Source organism: Botryllus schlosseri, chromosome 15 (assembly GCF_051294905.1).
Source record: "Botryllus schlosseri isolate E-star chromosome 15, Bs_hap1, whole genome shotgun sequence".
In the NCBI taxonomy this organism is placed as follows: Eukaryota; Metazoa; Chordata; class Ascidiacea; order Stolidobranchia; family Styelidae; genus Botryllus; species Botryllus schlosseri.
Genome location: NC_137250.1, coordinates 12,060,699 through 12,083,173, shown reverse-complemented (window position 1 = coordinate 12,083,173; position 22,475 = coordinate 12,060,699). Strand labels below are relative to the sequence as shown.

The window sequence follows — 22,475 nt, the reverse complement described above, 5'->3', positions numbered from 1 at the left end:
ATATGATCGACGATTGCGTATAGTCCTCACATTGGGCGAACATCATTTAAGCAAGTACAAATCGACGAACTGTTTCGGCAAAAGGCAAAGAATTTATAGTTTATACTCATAGTATTTGAAAAGTCTACTATCAAGCATCGTGAAAATGTCAGTACAATGCAAAGCATTCTTAACGGTAGATGGCGCAGCTCAGCCATCTGAAATCAGAAGCTTCAGGCTGGACGAAGGGGCCGCCTCCAACTACGACTACTTGAGAGGTAAACTCTCAACGATATTTCCCAATCTCGGATCGGGTGAAGATCAAGCGTTCACGCTATTGCGGAAAGACAGCGAAGGTGACATGATTACTTTCAGCTCCGACGAAGAACTTATTGAGGCTTTGGGAGACGTAGCGAAAAACGACGGCGTGTTTCGAATTTACGTGAATCTCAAACGAGCGAGCATGTCGGACTTTCCCTGGAAGGAATGCGTCAATGAGTTTTGGAAAACTATGCACAGCGGACAACAAGGTAGAAGGAATCCTTGCGGGGAACAAACACCGCCTTCCCATCCCCATACCCGACCCTACTGCGCTGAGAATAATGCTAAGAGGTGCGGACGTAATGGAGCAGGATTCTGTGGCGGGGAATCGAGACGTGGACCAGAAATGAACAACGGTTTCTTATTTGACGCGTTCCCAATGTTTTTCCCCGGTTTTCATGCAGAGGTTTGGACTCATCCGAACAGCGGGTGTCCTTCGAAATCAGAATGCGAATCACGAAATAAATCGGAAGACAACGAGAAAGCAAACGAAAACAAAGGCACCGAAAGGCCATCCACGTCGTCTTCGTAAATCTGCGAACGCTGGACGTAGAAGAAAGGTGCATCCGACTCATCGAATCAATACGTGGTGTTTCGATTTTCAAGATTTATGATTTTTTTTTCTTCATATTATACCTCACCATATACTGCCAATACAATTCTGAAAATTAGAATCTCGTCGTATACGCTGTAGGCCTTTAGATATGAAACCATAACACGAGCGAGCCTTGAACGAGAAGTCAGAATGCTATATCTAATTACAGCCTGACCGATTATGTCTACATAGAATTGTCGGTATCTCGGTCGATATTTATCGGCGTGCCCAATTATGTCCTCACCGCAACAGTTGTTCTAAGGGAGATAGTCTTTATGGTATTGTTGGATTGTTGTTGAAGGCCATACACTTTTAGTTTGTATTCACACCCCTGTCCACCCATGATATACGGGTGTGGATATACACCCGTATTACACCAGACCAGAACTTGCCTCAGACATACACCACTGTATAAATCAAACACGACATTTTAATTCGAATGATGCTTGCACCTATATGCACGTAGGGAAGTAGTAGTAATGTCGTATAATACTACTCACGTACAGGGTAGGCTTACCCTATTTTCAACACTCAAAAAGAGGACATTTTTTGCCATGAAGTAAAACGAAAGTAGAATTGTTACGTTTGAGTTTGGTGATGTTTTACATTACCTTGGCAGTTTCAGGCAGAAGGCAGGCGAGTTCAATTTCGTACAATGGTCATTGTTGGCGCAAATCCCAAAAGAGTTATCCCAATCGTAAATGCCGCTGCTCCAGACATGATTTGTGCAATTTATACAGTGAATAAAGAGTTTAAGGACACAGCAAGGGTAATGACTAGGGTTGCATTTAAAACAAAAATCGATTTAAAAACAAACATGTTTAAAACAAGGCCCTTGTTTAAAACATGTTTTTTCAAGGCATGGCGTCACGAATATTGAATTGCGGCGTCATAATGGATTAACATTGACAATTGAAAATATAGGGTAAATATATCATTTTGACGAAATATCTGTACTATAACTGTTGAACCGACTATTCTGAGGGTTTCAATCATCCCATATCGATATACGTCGGCAAAATAGGGTGGTAATTGTCCGTAGGCTCATACAACATGTTTTTGGAAAGTATTTACACAATTATGGCATAATTTTACAACTTGAAAATACACAATTTTTTTACAAAGGCCTTAGTTTAAAACATGTTTTATACAAAGTGTTTTAAAACACCGTTTGTTTTGAATGTAACCCTAACTGTCCCAGTACATCCTTTACTGTTACACGTGAATTAATATCTATCAATGGACTGTGAAGAATGTGTGATTTCGCCTGGTCATTGATAGTTAGTGAAGTGAAACCCGTTGTAAGACAATAGACTGGTCGATCATCGTCGACGTTGCAGTAATAATACGTGAAATGACATGCTACAACGTGCCAAGCCTGTGAAACCAGACAGATTGCCTCGTAAGACTCGCAATATTGGCATAGCCCAGCTACTGAGTGATTTACAATTTTAGCAGGATGCGTATCAGAGTCGTGGATATGTGTGCGTTGACTTTAACATTGATTGTTCGGCGCTCCAACGCATAAGTGTCACGATAATTTACTCATGAGCTGCCTGCATGCGCTTCGTATCGACCAAAATCTATTGCAGACTGACAAGTGAGAAGCAATCTTAATAGCAAGCACGGATTGCGACTGTCGAGGTTGGCTGTCTTTTCAGTTTACGCGGAAATTTTAGACATGTGATTGAAAACTGTTGATCATAATATTATATCGTGAATACATATAGGTACTTCCCCAGAATCGCAGATAAGCAGAATTACAGCATCGGATGTGCAGTGTGCACTCAAGCTTGGTAATTTTAAAATGCGACAGTAAATAAGCAGAGGTTTTTGCCTACCTTGACATATGTAATCGAATGCCGCGACGCTACGATGCACTTGCGCATACCAGCACCAGCAGCAATGATAGCAATCGACCTAACAAAATTTTGAGGTTGTCAAAATATACCGTCTTGTGGCAATCATTCAGCTCACGGCGTATTTGACAAACGCGTGATTCCGTGATAGCTTCTGATTAGACGACGCAGAAATGATGCGATGTGAACTCGTGCCTGTCTCAGTAGAGAGACTAATATAACTCAATCTTTTATATACTGTGTGATTTCCAGGTCCTAGACGATAGCATATTCAGAACCCCACAGGCATATAATAAGCTGTATATTAGGGGTCTTCAAAATTGGCTTATTTTCTCAAATCGTACTGGCTACTAGATAAAATTGTTAGGTTACCTAATTTAAGCATACACACTAAATTTGGTTCAATTCCAACCAGTAGCCGCATTGCTACAAGAGAAGAAAAGTTTTTATTTATTATATAAAATAAATAACAAAAAATTTGATGTTCACCAAATTTGGTTCAATTCCAACCAGTGGAAGCAGCTTTCATGGGGTCAACAGAAAATTTTCAAATTCTTTGTTATTTATTTTTATATATTAAATAGAAACTTTCTTCTCCTGTAGCAATGCGGCTACTTGTTGGAATTGAACCAAATTTTGTATGTAGGCTAAAATTAGGTAACCTAACAATTTGATTGAGTAGCCAGTACGATTTGAGAAAAAAAGTCATTTTTGAAGACCCCTACTGTATATTCGCCAGCAGCGTGTGATGCCTGATAAAGAATCGATTCGCCGCCGTAATCCGCCAAAAACCTCTTCTATTCGGAATGATAATGATCTCAATTCCGGCGATATTAAGAGCGGAAATCGAAGTACCCTAAGGCTATTCATCAAAACGGTGATACTCTGTCTTGTCGCGGGATTGATTTATGCGTACGCCACCTCACCGATATCTGCTAAAATTATTGAGCCAGTGAAAGATTCCAATGAGTTAACATGGGCGCACGTCGACAACGAAGATCTCAAAAACGGCGAACGAATACTGGAAGAACTCCACGGTCCTGAGTCGGTGGCTGTCGACAATGAAAACGGATATTGGTATACCGGAACTCACGACGGAAAACTCATACGAATAGAAAACGTTAACCAACCCACCCCAACGTACATTGATATCACTTCGAAGCTTGTAAACGGTCCATACTCGGCTGGTAAAGGAAGTGGGCTGAGAAGACCTCTTGCTTTGCGCTTGAGAAACGGCAAACTCTTTCTAGCCGACGCATACCAAGGCATATTTGTGGTAGATACCGACACTTACACGTGGGAAAAGATCGTCGGTTATGACGGAGTCGATCCGGAATTGAAATTTGCCGATGATCTGACTGTGAACAAAGCCGGAACAAAGGTGTATTTCACTGACATGAGCGTAAAGTGGGATTATAATGCCATTGGGTACATGCGTACGGAAGGAGACTGCAGCGGTCGCGTCATAGAAGCAGATGTGAAAACGAAGGCCACCAGGGTTATCAAACGGGACTTGTGTTCCCCTAACGGTATAGAACTCACTCCGGATGAAGCCATGCTGGCTGTCTGCGAATCACCGAACAATCAAATCTTGTTGCTTGACAGAAAGAGCGGGGAGGTTATTCGGAAGGTGCATATGCCGGGAAACGTTGACAACATCCGTCGCTCTAAAGACGGTGGATACTGGGTTGCACTTCCGACTCCCACGATCAGAATGTTGCAGTGGACTCGGAATGTTCCATTTATTCGCGATATTTTAGCGCGCATTTTAGGTACGAATGGCGTGTTTATCTTTGCCGACCTTAGCCACGGTGGCGTGGTGAAGTTGAACAAAGATTTCGAACCAGTATCCATCCATAAAGATACCGGGGGCGAGTTATGTCGTGTCGTGACCGAGATTGTAGAATTGAACAATGGGTTTCTGATTTGTTCCTTCATGTTACCAGGTTTAGTAAAAATAGATAAACTGGTTAGCTTGTGAACAAGCTGTATATCGTACATAAATCGAAGCCCAATGTAACCAATGTTTGTGCAGCCTGGACCTATGCGGTAGCTTGAGCTATCGTAGGCCCTGGTGCAGCGTTATCTATAATAATAATATTAATCGTTGAGTTATGTTTTTCATCTGAACAAGTCGCACACAATGTACAATAGGGCTCTTCAAAAATGACTTTTTTCTCAAATCGTACTGGCTACTTGATAAAATTGTTAGGTTATCTAATTTAAGCCTGCACACAAAATTTGGTTCAATTCCAGCCAGTAACCGCTTTGCTACAGGAGAAGAAAGTTTCTATTTAATATATAAAAATAAATAATGAAAAATTTGAAAATTTTCTGGTAACCCCATGAAAGTGTTAGGCTGTCTATAGAAACGATCCTCACCAAATTTGGTTCAATTCCAACGAGTGGGAGCGGAGTTATTGCCGTCGAAAATTTTGATTTGAATAAAATAGTATTTACGGTGAGCACAACTATAATAAATTAACAAAGAATCGGTCACCGTCCACACCTCAGACGCTCGTTCCTGCCGTTTCAGACGCATAAATATGAATCCATTTCGCTGACAGCATGTCATGTTACTCCTCGTCGACACTGTGCCGTCTGGATTACATTTCGGTAACGAAAGATTGGGATTTCTCATATGACCCCTCTCCTGTTTTCCTGTGCGTTTTACCGCTGTCCAGAGATGCCACTGGAATATTTCGGAAAAACCAAGATGTGGACGCAAATTCCACAAAAATATCTTGCTTTCCTCTCAACGCATTGCTATTCGAAACAATTTGGTGCGCGGCATCAACACTCAATAGTGTACAATTCACATATTACCGCGCCGCGAATGAACGACGCCATTCATCCCCCGTCTCTGAGGGTGATTTTTGCGTACATGCAGTCATCTGACCAGTTGGAAGTAGGCCTAGCTTTGAGTTGAATAATCCTGATGATAATGTAGCAGGAACGTTTAGTACAAAAAAAATGCCCAATCATGAAATTCAGGGTATATTCGAATATGCTGATAAAGTGAAAACAAACACCTCTGACTAAATTAATTCTTGGGGGTGTCCGACTGTCTCTCTCTGAGTATCCCTGTTGGAAGTGAATATACTCAGATACCCATGTGCATAATATCGTCGCAGTGGAATCAAAGTGACTTATGTCCAGTTTTCAAATTTTGAAGGTCCATTTTCAAAACATGAAAAAATTCGTTTTTGAAAAAATTTCAATTAAATAATCTATCATTTTACTAGTGAAACAGTGTCTCAAGGCTCGTTACAACAACTCGTTACGCCGTTCCAATAACAACGAAATCTACCGACAGTTCTAGATATCCCAGCAATGGCGAACTGAAGTACGCCTATACGTGCATTTTACGACATCATGATCTCACTAATCTAATAATTAATTTTCGACGCAAATTGTCCTGACGAACATGATGTTGAAATAAACCCAGATTTTAAGGATAGAAACCCAGGTGATGCTCGAAAAAAAACAGATCTGGGTGGAAATACCCAGGAGTGGCATGTCTGCCGCTGTCTTGTTACTCGAGCATTGGGATCGCGCATTATAGAATTTTTTATACAGAGGCATAGCCATGACAAACAGCGCCTTGCCCTCCCTTCAATTCTCGAACTAGGAACGTGACCAGTGGTGAAAGGCGACATAAATAATACTATGAAGGGTTGCCATATTTTGGAATCCGGCAAGGAGAACACTTTTTACAAACCATAAAAGTCAGTTTACCGGACAAGAAAACTGCTAATTCTAAAATCTGTACTAGAATTATTGTTGTGGTCATCACTCCGACCCGACTCCCGTATTACCTACTTTTCACCTATACTGCTGTGGTGTTGACTAAAAACAGGTCACCACTCCGATTCGACTCCCGAATTACCCACATTTTACCTATACTGCTGTAGTAAGAAGGTCAGTTTTCCGCTCCTACTCCTGAATGACCCGCTCGAACGTCCGCATTGCAGATTTCGCGTCATTTACCCCGGCTGTCAAAACTATAAAGAAGGACAGATTTACAAAAAGGAGGACATTTAGGCGCCATCTGAGGATATTTTCGATTTCCTGAAAAGGAGCTGACATATGGTAACCCTAAAAATATCATGTTACATAGGCCTATATTCACTGCTACTTTCGTGAAAACATATTTGTCGCTCCGTAACTAATGTGCACGAAGCGCAACAAAATTTCTGAGCTTTACCTGACTTTTATGAATTTTAAGTTTTGGTACTTCGTGAAAACAGCGCTGAAATTCCTCAGGCTATCTTTCGTATTGGGAGATTAAACTACTTCTACTTGACAAACTGAAAATAGCGAAAAGTAAGTAAGTAGATCACAAAATATTACGAAGTAGAAGTAGAGAAAATCAGATCTACTTGAGTAAGTACCAGAAGTAGAGGAAAACTACTTGAGTACTTCCAAAAAGTAGAAGTACTACGTTACTGACCACCTCTGGATTTGGGTCGCGATCTAAAAGGTAATACATGCCCAATGTGATCATTTTGCGCAACACTTGTGATAATGCGAAGTGATTCAATAACCTATACAATTACTGTGCAATACCATAATTTGAGCTACATAGAAACTTCTAGAACATTTGACATTGCCACGGACAGGCGCAATACCGATGACTGAATAGCGCAAATAAGCAGAACTACTGCGGGATATTGCTGACTAATTCAAAATTTGCACAGTCATCCCTGTACTCGTCACGAAGCTTCTGGAAGGAATTCTGAACGGTATATATGGCAGATGAGTGCCTACAGTCCTCACACTGGGCGAGCAGAATACAACAAAGTACGACTTGAATGACTTTTGCAGCAAAGGCAAAGAATTCAGAGTTCGTAATCCTACCAACTGGAAAGCGTACCAACGAAAACATTGAACAAGCTAACAAGCATTTTTGAAAATGTCAGTAAAATGTAAAGCATTCTTGACGGTAGATGGCGCAGCTCAGCCATCTGAAATTAGAAGCTTTAGGTTGGACGAAGGGGCCGCCTCCAACTATGACTACCTGAGAGGTAAACTCTCAACGATATTCCCCAATCTCGGATCAGGCGAAGATCAAGCGTTCACGCTTTTATGGAAAGACAGCGCGGATGACATGATTACGTTCAGTTCCGACGAAGAACTGATCGAGGCGTTGGGAGACGTGGCAAAAAACGACGGCGTGTTTCGAATTTACGTGAATCTCAAACGAGCGAACCTGTCAGACTTTCCCTGGAAGAAATGCGTCAACGAATTCTGGAAAACAATGCACGGCGGACAACAAGACGGAAGGAATCCTTGCGGAAAACAAACACCGCCTTCCCACCCTAATTCTAGACCCCACTGCAGTGCAAATACTTCAAAGGGATGTGGACGAAATTGGGCCGGTTTTTGTGGTGCCGATCGCAGACCAGAAAACATTGGTTTGTTGTTTGACACGTTTCCGATGTTTTTCCCCGGGTTTCACGCGGAGGTGTGGGCTCATCCGAATAGCGAGAGCCCTTCGAAATCAGAAAGCGAATCGCAGGGTAAATCGGAAAAGAAAGAGGAAACAAAGGGAAAGGAAAGTACCGCGAAGCCATCCACGTCGTCTGCGTAAGCCTCTTAAGTGCTGTTACTCTGGTTGTAGGAAAAAGGTGCAACGCATTTGTGCAATCAACACTTGGCGCTTCGATCCAAACAATTCATGATTCTATGTACTGTACAGTTTATTCTTCATGTACTGCCGATAAAACAAGGGTGCAACACATCATTTATCCAATCTACACTTGGTGTTTCGATCCAAACGATTTATTATTCTATGTATAGTTTATTCTTCATGTTATGCTTATATGTACTGCCAATAAAATGATGAAACTGTAGTTCCACTGTGTGCTTCACGGTCATTGACATGAATCGAAATTAGTTGAGTAAGCAGTAGTAATAAGCTTGGCTATATTCAAAGGGACGATGCGTGATTGCAGATAGCGTGAGGCTTCATATCTCTCACCTGGAATCTCTAAACGACATATTCCTTATCATCTCTTATACAGTCAAACCAAGACAAACAGCTAACATGATCTCGCCGATAATACCGATTCCAATTCATGCGCAATTGCACATCGCACGCCGCAAACAGACTATTCCAGAATTCATATTTATAACGGCAGGGGTTTCAACTTTTTCCCCAGCCAATTCTCACAAACGCCACATTTTTCAGTCGGTTCTGTTACAGAAAGTCATTGATAGTAGCCAGTATTGCTTACCGGTCCTGTAAAACCGATACAACCCGGACGTTTCCGACCACCGACGAATCAGCTCTTTTGCACGCAGTGACACCTTTTTCTTTGTCGGTTGATCAGTATCAATTTATTTCAGACTCAACCATAGTGGCTAATAACCGGATTTTGATTTTTACACAACAAGTCTGTTTTTCATTAGTCGACAGCCCCTGACCGCTTCGTCACTTGTGATAACTCTATTCTAATGTCGGAAAACGATAAGCTGCGTTGTTGTGTATTTACATATACTGCAGCAGTTAGAAACTCGGCAAGAAGAAAAAGAGATTGCAAAGAGCGAACAGAATGGATTCGTATGAAGCTGCGTGAATTTCACGTAGGCGTAAACGAGATCAGGTCTCCCGTCAATGGACCGCTCTCTTCGGTTATCTAAAAGAAAATTAGGGCTGTAATCAAAATGTACACCGACAACATCCCTGTAACGGTTGCATATTTTAAATTGTCTATTTGGCACCAGCTGCGACGCCAGGAAGAAAATTTATGCGCGAAAAGCACTCCACTAAGTAGTTTTATAAGGTAGATTTGGTCAAGCCATGGCATAATTTTAGTAGCTCTAGAAATTGAAGGACGCATCATTGCAGCTAACCCAAACCGACGCGAGACAACGCAAATAGTGCACTTCTCAAATAAATTTGTACATAATATATGGGCTATCATGACGTATTCACTCGCAAAAGTGACATAAACCTGTCCAAAATCCGTAAAGCGAAGAAAAAAAATGAGTTGTTTTGCTTAAATAAGCATCAAGCAGCTCGTGTAAGGAGCACAAATAGCCTAAGCCTGCTTGAGTACTTCGAAAAAGTAGAAGCACGTCCTTCCGACCAACACAGATCTACGTCAATCAACCCACCTGGCTTGTTTTCGACGGCTGAAACGGTGTGAACAGGAGAGACACTTTTCTGTTGCTTTTTCGTCGTTGTGATTGAGATTTTCGGGTCCTGCTCAATTTCGACTTCTTCGGTGTCGGCGTCGCCAGTGCCGAGTCGTCACAATCTAGATAAAAAAGATTTCACAGCGGTGGAACGTTTATAAAAATGTCCCGGCATACCTTCGGCGACCAGGTATTTGGCGTCCACACCCGTCGGGGTTTGAAGCTCTAATAACAAAGAGAAAACAACATTCAATAATCGAGAATGTCAGATAAGGTCAGAGGTGCTCAAAGTAGCCAGCATTGCTGCTCAAGTAGACGTAGCAATAGCATTATAATGTGTTACTTAATTACTCAATGCCTAAAGTGCTTCAAGTGGGATTAAAAAATAAAAAGGTTTGAAAATTATTCAAATAGTTTCAAAGAGTAGTATTTGTCAAGGGGTTGTGCCACAGTAGCAATGACTCGAGTCATTTTTTAAAAATACGGAAATGACTCGACTTTGACTTGAGTCATTGCGCATGACTCACACCAATTCATATGACTGGAGTCTCAGACGGCCAAGACCGACATTTCATTGCAATTTCGAAGAAGTAAAGTAACCACACTGTTGGTATTACGCCTATTGGTACTGGTACTTGAAAATGCGACCATAGACTGTTCAAAATGAGATGTGTGAAATGAAATGCGAACCATTCGATATCACCAAACAGAGTTATAAAAAGTGGTTTTAACAAGACTTTAACGCGAAACTGAGCTGTCAACGCAATGACTCTGATTCGAGTCATGATACCATGACTCGGACTCGACCCTCTGCTCGCTGACTTGGACTCGGTGGGGAACCAAAAATGATTCGACTGGACTTGAGTCTAAACCAGTGATTCCCAACCGCGGCCCCCAGCTAGCCTTCTTGCGGCCCCCCAAAAATATTAGGAAATCGAGTTATGACAAGGATTGCAGGAAAGTAGTGCTATCGTTACGTCACTGCTGTTTCAATGCAATGTGCCCCAACTTTACAGTTGAACGAGCAGTACTTCAGTACTTATAAAGACAGGACCATAACTGCGGCACGCCAAACACACCATTTTTTTTGAAAATTTACGCATCTTTTCCAATTTTTTTTCGCTCTAGGCGTGATTTCATGCTGCCAAATATCTTGATTTTTGGGTACTCATCCCCAAGAAAAAATGCGCAAGATTTATAGAAATGGGCATATCGGGGTTGGCCATTACTGCGCCACGACGCACCAAGACATATTAAGTTTTAGGCCGTGTAACATGCGACTCCAAGAAGTGTGTCAGAACAATCGGCAGCGAGGAAACTTTGGCCGAACAGGACTGCCGTTATGCGAACCGAAAACTTCGTTATATTATACAAAATACTGTGTTGACAATCTGAATCTTTATGAGACAAATACCACCCCGCAGGGAAAAATGATATTCCAGTTAAGAAATACCAATTTGAAATCGTGTGCGTCTTTTAGTTTAGGAGCCTACGTTTGGGCGATTCTATATTTTTTGATATAGCAGACAGGAGGTCACGAAATAACATGTGACGGAATCATACTAACGCGCCCTACAGTTTCCAAGACACCTCAATCAGCTCTACCGGTAAATCTGATTACGTGAGCAGCGAGGAAAAGAAATTGATAGATGAAATTCCCGATCATATTGACCGATTTTATCATGAATTATCGAAAACTTTCGCGCTTGGCGCTGACTCACTTAACAGAAGGCCCTATAACTAATTTCGTGGCAAAAGCGAACGAGTTGATAGGGGTAGGTTTATCACCCTATGGGAGCCCGAAACCCAAGTTTATTGTTTTTTGGATGGGACGGGGGCTGACGAAGTGCTGTTTCGTTCCTGCCAACGGGTATACGCCCGAAGATGTTTAATTATTATTGAGGGGTCCTACCTTTTCAAACACACCTCCATCGGCTCTACCTGTAAAGCTGATTACGTGAGCAGAGAGAGGATAAAAATTGATACCAATATATATGCCCTACAGCAATGGTTCCCAACCTTTTTCGTCTCGTGCCCCCCTTGACCGATATTTGAGCTAAAATTCCCCCCTATGAAAAAGTCGCCTGTGACTAAAAAGAAGTGCTTTTTAACGCGCAACCGCTTGTTGACTGAGCAATTATTGGCCAAACATATTCAGATATGTCCGAACTATGGCGAATGCGGACCGCACTAAACTTTGGTAAAGTACAGTCAAATTTGACTTGTTTTTGACCGGTCGGGTAGCCGCTGACGAAAAATAAATCACCAAGACCGCTTGCTATGGACTTGATTTGAATCGATGAATTTGATAAGGTATGTTTTTCACGTTAGCTCATATGTTGGCCTAAAAAGTTAAACAATTTTCCTAGCGGCCTTGTGCTGAATTCGACTTGACGGACCCAACGAAATTGTCTCGTGAGCCCCACTTTATCAGGGGGTGTAATATCTACGGAAGGCATTTGAACATACACCTATAGCTTCAAATCCGCCAAAGAAACATAATATTGTAATGAACTAATTTCTACTTAACAGTTCTATACCATAAAAATCTAAAAACCTTGTGAACCCAGTGCATCTTCCGATACAATGCCAAAGCCAGAATTCCCCTAAAAAACTTAAGCCAGATTCTCCCCTAAAAATTTCAAAATTCCCCCCAAGGGGGGAATTCCCCCCGGTTGGGAACTACTGCCCTACAGTTTCCAAGACACCTCAATCAGCTCTACCGGTAAATCTGATTACATGAGCAGCGAGGACAAGAAATTGATAGGATAGATGCAATTCCCGATCATATTGACCGATTCAATCATGAATTACATAAATTTTTCGCGCTTCGCGCGTCTAGGCGATGTAAGTTGTCTCGCTAAACGGCCCCGAAAGCAGCATGATTGGTACTCCTATAGCTCACGACCGAAGCGCCCGGATAATTTGATAGGCACTCTCATTATCGAAAGCTAGTGTCGCACTGATTCCAAAAATTGGAATTGAAATCTCTCCAGGGCAATAACACTACTCCGAAATAGCCACCAAAGATCGATTGTTTTGAACAATGGGAGCGCAGCAACACAATGACCATAGCAATGGCTGATGGCGTCGAGCGATTGATCGGAACAATGCCAATTTTCATATTTTAATGACTATTTTGGGTCCGTTTCATTGCCCTGATATTCGTGCGGCCCCCACCGTACGCTGAAATTCTAAATTTGACCCCGACACCGGAAAAGGTTGGGAACCACTGGTCTAAACTATGAAAGTGAGATTGACTTGTGACTCGGAGCCTTGTGACTTGGTTACAACCCTACAAGCAGGGAATACCCATTTTCAGTACTTACATGGGGGGAAAGTGCGTCTTACTTTGAATATCGTGCGCTAGAAACACAAAAGAAAATTCACCTTGCATATTTTCGCAAGGCATCAAATACTTGGCGGCGATCGCGTCTTCGTTTTCTTTATCGTCGCCGTCTTCGTCAAAGCGTAACCGCAAAGCTGAGAATATACGACATGAAAGCAAAACGCTGTAGACGTAATCCGGCCTCTATTGTGAGCAAATCTACGATGAATCGCAAAGAAATACCGGCAACTCACTGGGAAGAGGTGTGTCTAGTTTTACTTCGTGATCGGGCGATGCTGCGAGGGCAGGGCCAGATTGTGGGAATGTAGGTGACGCTCGTATATCGTTATTGTACTTCGGCATTTCAGCATCTGCGATTAAATTCAACATGACATAAAGTGCAAACAGAGGGTAAGGACGAGTGGTCGACTAATGCACATATTGACATATGCCTGGCCGACATGTCCAACAATCGTCATTAGCTCTGTCCTGCTTCTATAACTAACATATAACAGCATTCTTTTCTCATGCTGTCGCACGTGTCACCCATTACTTGACTGCATAATCTTCATTGAATGAGGAATCGGCTAGCCAATATTGTCAATTGGCCACAAAACCGTGGCCTAGGAAATGAAATTTGCCGACGACCGCACACCATGATGAAATGGGTGCTGACAAAAATAAATGACCAGATATTGAACTTGGAAAGACTTGGAAGGCCATACACGGCTATATCTGCACCTTCCGCATTTCCATTCCGCAATACTCACCTGATTGATGGCTCCCGGGTAACGGTGTTCGTCGCAACGAGCGACACCGCTGATCATTAACGGACTTTAGTGAGTGCCCTGTCATTTCTTCTCGGATACCCTTGTTTTTTAAATCCCAGTCTTCGGGTGTAGTCTTCATATCATAAAAAATAATTGACAACAATGAAGTTTAATGGTTGATAACAAAATCCACTGGGTGTCATATGTCAAATTACTATAATATATCATTCAGTGCTGGGATGACTCGAGCCATGACTTCAATGAACTCTACTTGACACGGTGTCAACGTATGAAAATATGAAATAACTCGTGACTACGAGACAAATTTTCAAATCAATTTTCAATACATCAAATATTCCACATACATGGCAAAGTGATCGACACTAATCCTTATTTAATGGATGCTATTCCAGTTTACGTTTTCCAGTAGGCTTGTTCCATCAGCAGCGACATCACAGACAACACAACTATAGGACGCTATCAACTGTCATTATTACAGCATTGACTAGCACAATAATATAGGATAAAACCACATGCAAATATATTCCATCACGTATATGTGAAATAAATTAAATTAAATATTTGCCTTGAATTACACTCTCATTCTTGTACTACCTTGAAATACAATATGGGCAGCATTCTCATATCGCTTTAGTATCATAGTTTACACATTAGGGCAGAGCACAAAATTTCATCATTTCTGCATGGTTCAGCCTATGCACATTAGGCGTCTGTATCAGCACATTAAAATCAAACGACCCAAATTGAAAATATTTGATGGCGCGAAATTGAAAAACCAAGATGACGTGTCTCGACTTGAAAAAAACTAGCAATGACACGAAACACTGTCATCATCACAGCGAAACAATCACACCTTTTCCTTTACTTTGCCCGCGCCGTCTTCGTCCGTAGACAATATAGTTTTTTTCAATTTCTGTCTGACAGACCGTCGCGTGTTTGCCTGGGAGAGAGATCAGAGCTTTAAAAAGAAGCCGTCACGAAACGCAGCGTTCTTGAACTCGCTTTTTTGACGATGCTTTGTCTGCCGTTGTCTTTCGTGTTTTTGCTCCGATCGCAATCTTCAGATTTCTTCAAAACCGGTTCTACTTGGAGTCCAGAACTGACCAGAGTGGAGCTGCGGATATTTTTAAAGTGTGAAAAAACGCACACAAAAATTAGACGCAAACTTTTGAAAAAATTGATCATTCGCTACGGCTATAGCACCTGATGTCTAGGACTGAGTAAAATCAAGTACCATACCCCAGCATCACTCTTTATGATGCCACAAAAGTGTTGATGAAGGGGAAGATTTAAATATGTACTTTTATGCGACCAAAAAGAAAATAATTCCAGTTCTACACTACATAAACACCACTTAACTGGAATTACTTAAAATACTCTAATCATTGTGCTTATTCCCTATACTACACAGCATGAAAGGCAGTCAATGGAGCAATCAGTGTTGGGATGACTCGAGTCACCTTTTTCGTGTTACTGGACTGGACTCGAGTCACTTTGCATAAATGACTTGACTAGACTCAACGTTTCAGAAATGTGGATTGACTTGATCGCAATACTGTGAAGCATACACATATTACACAATAAAGGCACAGCTGATGCATAGCTTGTAGCACAGTCTAATAACTAAGACATTTAGTGACTGGGCGACTTACTTATCGAAAGTAGATTCCTACTACTAATGGACAGAAAATCGGGTAGGCTACAGAAAAAATATCACGATGATCCATTGAAAGAGAGAGAGACAGTAGCTTGGTCAGTCCATCAAAGAATATCAACTCAAACTGAGCACTTCAGCGTGATAACTTCACTCGCACGAAAACGATCATCTTCTCAACTACTTCCAGTAGATCAGTTTTATAAGTCGGGCTATTTCCGTTGGACCTCGCACACAATTCCTTGAAATTTATGCTATATATATGCATACGCTAAATCAGTACGGAAAATCAACAGGTCAATCTGTCATCTATCCTTCAAGTTAAGTTAACTGAGCAAGCCATAAACTACCATCTCACTACCGGTATGCCAATTCAAGTAACCCGAGTTTTGCTTACAACCTATTTCAATATTTGAAATTTTGCCGCAATGCGGCAACATACTTTGCGAAATTACATGCCGCAAAGTCGTTGCTGTGTTGGAAGGAATTCGTGGACTGCGGCAGAGTCAAATCGAAGCCAAGCTGCTGCAAGCCTACCGGAGGCTGGAACTGAAAGTTTGGTGGCGCAAAAGATTTCCGAGCTGATTTCCGAATGCCGTCGTCGCTGTTCTCCTGTGTCATAAACAAAATGTTATTTCGAGTATTAGGTGACAGAACATATTGGTTTTTCTAGCGTTGCCTTTATGGACTTTTCTACTGTTTTAGTTGGCTTTCCCACTTTTCCTCTTGCAGATTTTTCGGTGTTTTTCTTTGTCGCTTCTCTCCGACTGGTTCTGACAGGCAGAACTTTCTTTTTATTTGCGACGGACTGAAAAGGTGTTAATATCGGAGTAAAAAGATATTGGTAATAGTAATCGTATCAGGCAGAGGAGGCCATCCAAAAGTAAAAATATGCCGGAGTACCGGAACATGCAAGCGTTTTGGTTTGAAACAGTACATCCAGATGAGGCTCAATCAAAAATGCATACCGTATCACGTCATCAAGTCCAAATAAATCCAGAAAAAAACTGAAGCGTGCAACCTGCACAACGAAGCCATTCAAGCAAACTACATATATCATCATTGTAATTGGTTGCATATCGTTTTTAACCGAATGGCACAGGCTGCAATTTTCGAAAAATTTTACTTCAATTTTCAAAATCGAAAAACTGCGCCTTAATGGGATTGGAGCACGGTAAACAAGGTAGCGTTCGATTCAGAATTTCAACGCGGATCCGATTGCGCCACTCAAATCATTTCGAGCTCTGTGTCTGGCCACTTATATCGAGAGCAAGCCGAGAAAACGTTGGTTGGAAACAGAAATGCTAAATTGCGGACCTTATGAACCTTAGTATAGGTATTCGACGACGATACAGTCTGGTGTGTTGTATAGGCTCGGAATTCATCGTTCTAGAGAGCCCTGAGTCGACGGTCTACGTCTAGCAGGCGCTAATTTCTAATCAAAACAATACCGACCGTTTTAGTCAGCTCGCGGCAGGCCGCCGAGAGAGTGAGTCATGCCGAGTGATGCGCGCGCGTATGGTAACTTCTAAGGCTTATAACTCAAACTGTTGTGACCCTATATTAGTCATTTTAGTATTCGTAGACGGATATTTACAGTCCTTACCATAATGATTTACTGCAAATGCTTATCATTACTACAACGTAAGATATATATCGATGTACGACAGCTCTTTGTATACCCAGACGCACGCTCTTGCGAAGGTATAATCGCTCAGTATTATTGTATGTATTTCGAATTATACTTTACCATTAGCCGTTATTTAGAATCATATAGGCAACAGCAATTCACAGACACAATCTATGAAGGTTTATGGTTATTAGAACACGAGATATTTCACGTTATGTGACGGGTATTCAGCCATGTGCTTGAAGCTGGTACGGTAGTCTGACGGAATTCACTTCCCGGTTTTCAAATATAACCTTGAGCGGTATAGAACTAACTAGTATAGTTGCTTTAGCAAAATATAAACAGAAACTGACAATCGCTATTCATAGCAACAAACTACAGCTGGTTATAACGAATAAAACCAACTGAACGACAGTGTATATGGCGGGTATGAGGAACGCGCGTGTCTGCGAAATGATGCTTCGGCGGATATTTTTGTCACGCGGCCTATCACATAGCTTTTGATCAGCTTAGATGTAACTAATATCAGATATGAAGATACATGTGGACTTGTATGGACACTAGCTATTCACATAATGAAACAACTATGCCCGAAGACGGCTAGAACGAAACATACAGAACGTTATCTGAGAGTGGTCAATGACGCGCGAATTGCCGACACAGTGTATTTTGCAACATATTTATCTACGGTGTTTGATATACGATTTTGACGTCTTCGATATAATAAATATCAAATAACAAGGTATCAATGAACTAGTACGAACAATATCTATTCACAGAAATGAACAGCAACGACCTAGCACGATTAATATGTAATATATCGTGGTTTCAATTACGGTACTCTTCTCTCGTACCGGCATGTCGAAAAATAGACACGCCGGTGCGAAACGGTTAAATAACAACACATTCGCTATACAATGAAAAACTTGAGAAAGTACATTAATCAAATTACAACCTTCGCCAAAAAATAAAGTACCGAATTGGAATATGTTAAATAGAGGCATGCCCACCCAAACAATGCGAAGTAGCCTAGACAGGAAATAGGAGTATCAAAAAAGATGGGAAACAGAGAATAGGCATGTATCAGCAATGGGTAGAAATATTTATCTGGCAATTTCAAAACAGCTGTAGGCCTATATTATTTGACCCACCATTTTAGTTCCTGATTTTGATCTGGTATTCCTCGAAGGTCCCGCATCACGTTGGCTTCCCTGAAACGTAACCTGTACTTGCGACAGTTTGATATTAAATACATTGAATTGAGATTACCTTATTGTTGTTGTTGCTATCAAAAAGATGACGATCGCATCTCTCTATTTGCGACGAAACTTTAAACATGGGTTTTTGCTTTTTCTTTTCTTGCAGTTTTTTCAGTTCTTTTTCCTTTTTCCATTCTTTCATTTTCTCCTTCAGTTTCATGCCTTTTATTAAAAGTGAGAAAACAACGACATGCTTACATATCGAAAACATCGGCCTTCATATTTTGCCACATAATGGTACACACCAGAAGCTAGTAAAGTAAACTTTAAAATTATAAAAGTAGAAATTCAAAAAGTGCGGCAGCTAGCATTCTTGAATTCAAAGCGCATCTTCGGAATAGCATCACTGCCCCTTCAGGCATGCCTGAAACATGATGTTTAGTCATATCAAAGCAGTCGAAATTTGCCACCCGAAATACTGTTACCGTCTTTCAAAAATGGCAGAAATTGAAATTTCGGATTACACGGCTTCTAGTGGTCTTAATTGCCCCAAATTTGGCGTGTAGCGTCTTTTTAGGGTACCTGGCAATTTTATCACAACGCAAGTGAAATTTGGGCTATTTTACCTCTCTTAGTGACCACCATTCTCATCACACAAGAGTTTCTGCTATGAACTTATTTCTATCAGGGGATCATCACAAATTATCGCCTGTCAAAGCCAGCAGACGTGGAACTTTATCCAATCCCATATTAAGAACAACTATTTAAACGTATCAACACTATTTACATAATTATCTTCTGGGATCCTACAATGTTGAAGAAAACTAGATTACCAAAATCATATATAATACCATTACGAACTGGTATCAACAATCAAGTCTAACAAATGTAATAATCGACATTTGTTTTCTTATCTGAATATAAGTTTTGGAAACTATGTAGCAGGGTAGTGGTTCTCAACCTGAGGTCTACGAAACATTTTCAGGGGGTTTGCAAATCCCGTCTGATATGAAAAATAAAATATTGTTCGCAATGTTTTTGGGGGGTCCGGGAGGGGGGGTTCTATGACCGTCGGATGGGGGTCTGCGAAGTGGTTGAGAACCACTGATGTAGGGCATATATTCATTCTCAATTGCGAAGGATCTTCAATACTCCTACATAGAGATATAGGTTTATATATACCGTGGTCTTACTCTATTATCCCCTATAGGCTGGGTCTTACTCTTTATGTGGTCCTACATCCCGTAGTTATAACTAACGAGATATAAATCCATATTTGTGAGGCCTACTTAATTTCCGCCAAAAGGTTAATAATACCCGTTTTATTAAATGTTATATGCTCAAGTCGGTAAGAAGCAAAATTCAAGGTTGAAATTTTGAACATAAACATAGACAGACCTTCCTACACCTATATAACTAATCTAGTCCAGACAGTATACCTTTTGCGTTTATAGCGATTCGCTTAGTTTCCTTAACAGGAGTTAGATTCCTGTGCTTGCTTACGACTTCATCTCGTTTGGATTTCAGCAGCAATGAATGTCGTTTTCTGGTTTGCTGTTTTCTCGCCTCTGAAATATAAATTTAAACATCGAATAACTAAAACCACACAAATTATAGTGACACCGCAATTGCTCTATTAAAACTACTATTCGAAACTCAATTGGTCAGTAGCTTTTTCCAACTACTCTCACTTTCACTACCTCTGTTTCCTAAATAGAGAATATAGTTAATGTACTTCACTTCCAAAAGTAGAATTCCAGAATTTCAATTTAGAATTACAGTAAAGTGTTTAGGCTGAATGGAATCGTCACAAAAACTTGCAGCCATGCATACCATACAGAGGCATTATGAGTTATTTCATATTGTATACTGGTTGGGGCCAGGGGGCTAATATTTATTGACATTTTGAAGAGATAGTGACTTCAACGTTCAATACCATCCGTCCGAACAAACATTCATAATGCCGGTAACGGAAGGCCCAGATTTTCAATTCATTCACTATCTGCTATGTGAAAGATGGCCAGCCTTGAACAGCATTACTTCAATATGCATGAAATAACAGTCACAGAATAGCCGCAGAAAAATATAAACAACTATAATAGAACAAACTGTCATTCATATACCTGAAGAAGCTCCCTTGAGTGCATTAGTATGGTGCAAGGAAGCGTGATCCATGGTAATGTGACTGATAAATAACGCTGATCTCACAATGTTTAGCTGATAAGTACATCAATATTAACAAACGAACGACTGTAAAGTCAAGTGTAAACGACTGAATTGGTGTGCCTGCAAAGTGTGCAAAGCTGCATACACAATTTAAATGGCGCGCAACTTACTAAGACCTGTTTACATTGTGAGCGTCACGTTTGATACGCATACACCACCGAGTACCAATCAATATCAATAGTGAACTCTGGTCAAATTGTACTTTCATCTGAACAAGACACACACACAATATACAATGGGATAAGACACAACGCGATGTAATGAACAGATAAGAGGATACCGAGCGACCAGTTGCGGTTGCGGTCTCTTAAACTAGCATCCACCTCGGCCAGGTGCCCTTTTTCGATGTTAGTCTCTACTCTCTATTCCGTGGCTTTTTCTTGCTCTATCTATTCTTTGTAAGTGCGCACTTTCATCGGGTCTTTTTGTGGGCTTTTGTTGTCGCCGTAAGAACAGCGAAGCGGGGACAGAGGAGCCAAGAATAACCCATGGCGCGGAATCGAACTTGGGCGGTAGGCGTTTATCGTCACCACTACGCTATATCCCCCTTAAGCTATGGGAATGATCGCATCTCGATGCCTTGTTGGCTGTTTGTTATGTGACGTATTGTGACGGATTCGAAAACCTCTTCGTCCGTATTCAGGATATCTAGATATCCCTCCGAAGTACAACCAATTTCTACTGAATCAATACTAGTCAGCCCGCAAGATTACCGGACCACAATCTGTCATAACGACCTCGCCAACCGACACATGCCACATTCATTTTCCTCGCTTATCCTTTCATGTTATCCTTTATTCCTTTCTCTCAAATCCTGTGTGCATGCCTTTTCATTTCTTTCATTCAGTGTGCAATGTGCAGGCCTCCTCTTTACATCGCCTAGGCCAGGGGTGGGCAAACTTTTGAGCTCGCGGGTCGCATTCAACATCTGAATCCATTCGCGGGCCGCACTATATAAAATTGGGATTATAAACCAAAACGCAATATTGGTATAGTTGATTATATAGTGAGGAGATGGAGTTGATATATATGCTTATTTAAAACAATCCAAATATTGCTTTGATGATATCGTACACGCGTCAAAAACAGTGGCGAGATTTCATAGGCTGGTGGACCTCAATAACCAATTTGTCGAAACCATAGAGATGAAAGTCGGCTATCCCGATTCTTAGGACAGGATTGAAATTTAAATCTGTGAGCATCGATCTGTTCATAGATTTACTAATTCCACTTTTGGATCAGTTCCAGGACGCACAATGCTTACAGCATCATAACCATTTTAGCTTCAAACACGCTTCCACTATGAGTAGGTAAAATATAAATACCCTAATTCTACGCATACAGAGAACGAATTCATCTAATAAGACACGCGCGAATCGTTTTTTTTAATCACATCAGTGAACTAATTAAAACTCGAGTGGCCAATCTGAAATCACACTGGTAATCCGAATTATGTCAATCTCGTTTAGGATTTCTGTGATGTTTAGCAGTTGAAACCTTTCAAACTGCGTGGGCCTTGAGATCTGGCTGTCGCGCCAGAAATTAAACATAAAAAGTAATATAGAAAGTATTTACCACAGTATTTACACGCACCCCATTTATGATGGTAAAAGACCCCCCCCCTATCGTCATATCACAAAACGCAACAAGGATGCAAGCAGACCTAACGGATATTTAGATGATGGCATGGTGGGTCATGACTGTGGATGAGACATTTTAAAATATAAAATTCATACTAAATACAGAGCAA

The 22,475-nt window shown here is 41.1% G+C and overlaps 4 protein-coding genes across 5 annotated transcripts; 3 read left to right on the top strand and 1 right to left on the bottom strand.

Annotated features, from left to right (window-relative positions):
* Nucleotides 1–18: 18 nt before the first annotated feature.
* On the top strand, nucleotides 19–974 carry LOC145457498 (uncharacterized). Its single transcript, XM_080335711.1, has one exon. It carries the CDS (start codon nucleotides 146–148, stop codon nucleotides 830–832), a length of 687 nt encoding a protein of 228 aa, XP_080191837.1. The 5' UTR covers nucleotides 19–145; the 3' UTR covers nucleotides 833–974.
* A 2,357-nt stretch (nucleotides 975–3,331) lies between these two features.
* LOC145457496 (adipocyte plasma membrane-associated protein-like) lies at nucleotides 3,332–6,150 on the top strand. Its single transcript, XM_080335709.1, has one exon. The coding sequence runs from the start codon at nucleotides 3,503–3,505 to the stop codon at nucleotides 4,733–4,735; it is 1,233 nt and encodes a 410-aa protein (XP_080191835.1). The 5' UTR covers nucleotides 3,332–3,502; the 3' UTR covers nucleotides 4,736–6,150.
* Nucleotides 6,151–7,513: 1,363 nt separating this feature from the next.
* Nucleotides 7,514–8,609, top strand: LOC145457499 (uncharacterized). Its single transcript, XM_080335712.1, has one exon. The coding sequence runs from the start codon at nucleotides 7,670–7,672 to the stop codon at nucleotides 8,345–8,347; it is 678 nt and encodes a 225-aa protein (XP_080191838.1). The 5' UTR covers nucleotides 7,514–7,669; the 3' UTR covers nucleotides 8,348–8,609.
* A 618-nt stretch (nucleotides 8,610–9,227) lies between these two features.
* Nucleotides 9,228–22,088, bottom strand: LOC145457494 (uncharacterized). 2 transcript variants are annotated; one of them, XM_080335708.1, is made up of 14 exons: nucleotides 20,623–22,088; nucleotides 19,939–20,067; nucleotides 18,570–18,721; nucleotides 18,452–18,511; nucleotides 16,344–16,478; nucleotides 16,113–16,276; nucleotides 15,019–15,130; nucleotides 14,870–14,956; nucleotides 13,996–14,128; nucleotides 13,480–13,596; nucleotides 13,288–13,380; nucleotides 10,075–10,122; nucleotides 9,877–10,019; nucleotides 9,228–9,395 (listed from the first exon to the last, which is right to left on the bottom strand). In XM_080335708.1, the coding sequence occupies exons 1-14, from the start codon at nucleotides 20,672–20,674 to the stop codon at nucleotides 9,339–9,341; spliced, it is 1,482 nt and encodes a 493-aa protein (XP_080191834.1). In that variant the 5' UTR covers nucleotides 20,675–22,088; the 3' UTR covers nucleotides 9,228–9,338. The 2 variants fall into 2 exon arrangements, with proteins under 2 accessions (XP_080191834.1, XP_080191833.1); XM_080335707.1 differs by having other exon boundaries at nucleotides 16,113–16,282; nucleotides 16,350–16,478; nucleotides 20,623–21,736.
* Between the last annotated feature and the right edge of the window lie 387 nt (nucleotides 22,089–22,475).

Bases quoted from the DNA above. Each gene is read 5' to 3' on its own strand.
- LOC145457498 (XM_080335711.1), top strand. From the start codon at position 146: ATGTCAGTACAATGCAAAGCATTCTTAACGGTAGATGGCGCAGCTCAG.
- LOC145457496 (XM_080335709.1), top strand. From the start codon at position 3,503: ATGCCTGATAAAGAATCGATTCGCCGCCGTAATCCGCCAAAAACCTCT.
- LOC145457499 (XM_080335712.1), top strand. From the start codon at position 7,670: ATGTCAGTAAAATGTAAAGCATTCTTGACGGTAGATGGCGCAGCTCAG.
- LOC145457494 (XM_080335708.1), bottom strand. From the start codon at position 20,674: ATGGATCACGCTTCCTTGCACCATACTAATGCACTCAAGGGAGCTTCT. The intron at 16,479-18,451 runs GTGGGTCAAATA...ACACCTTTTCAG, and splicing joins CAAAATCAGGAACTAAAATG to TCCGTCGCAAATAAAAAGAA. The intron at 15,131-16,112 runs GTATGTTGCCGC...AAATATCCGCAG, and splicing joins GCGGCATGTAATTTCGCAAA to CTCCACTCTGGTCAGTTCTG.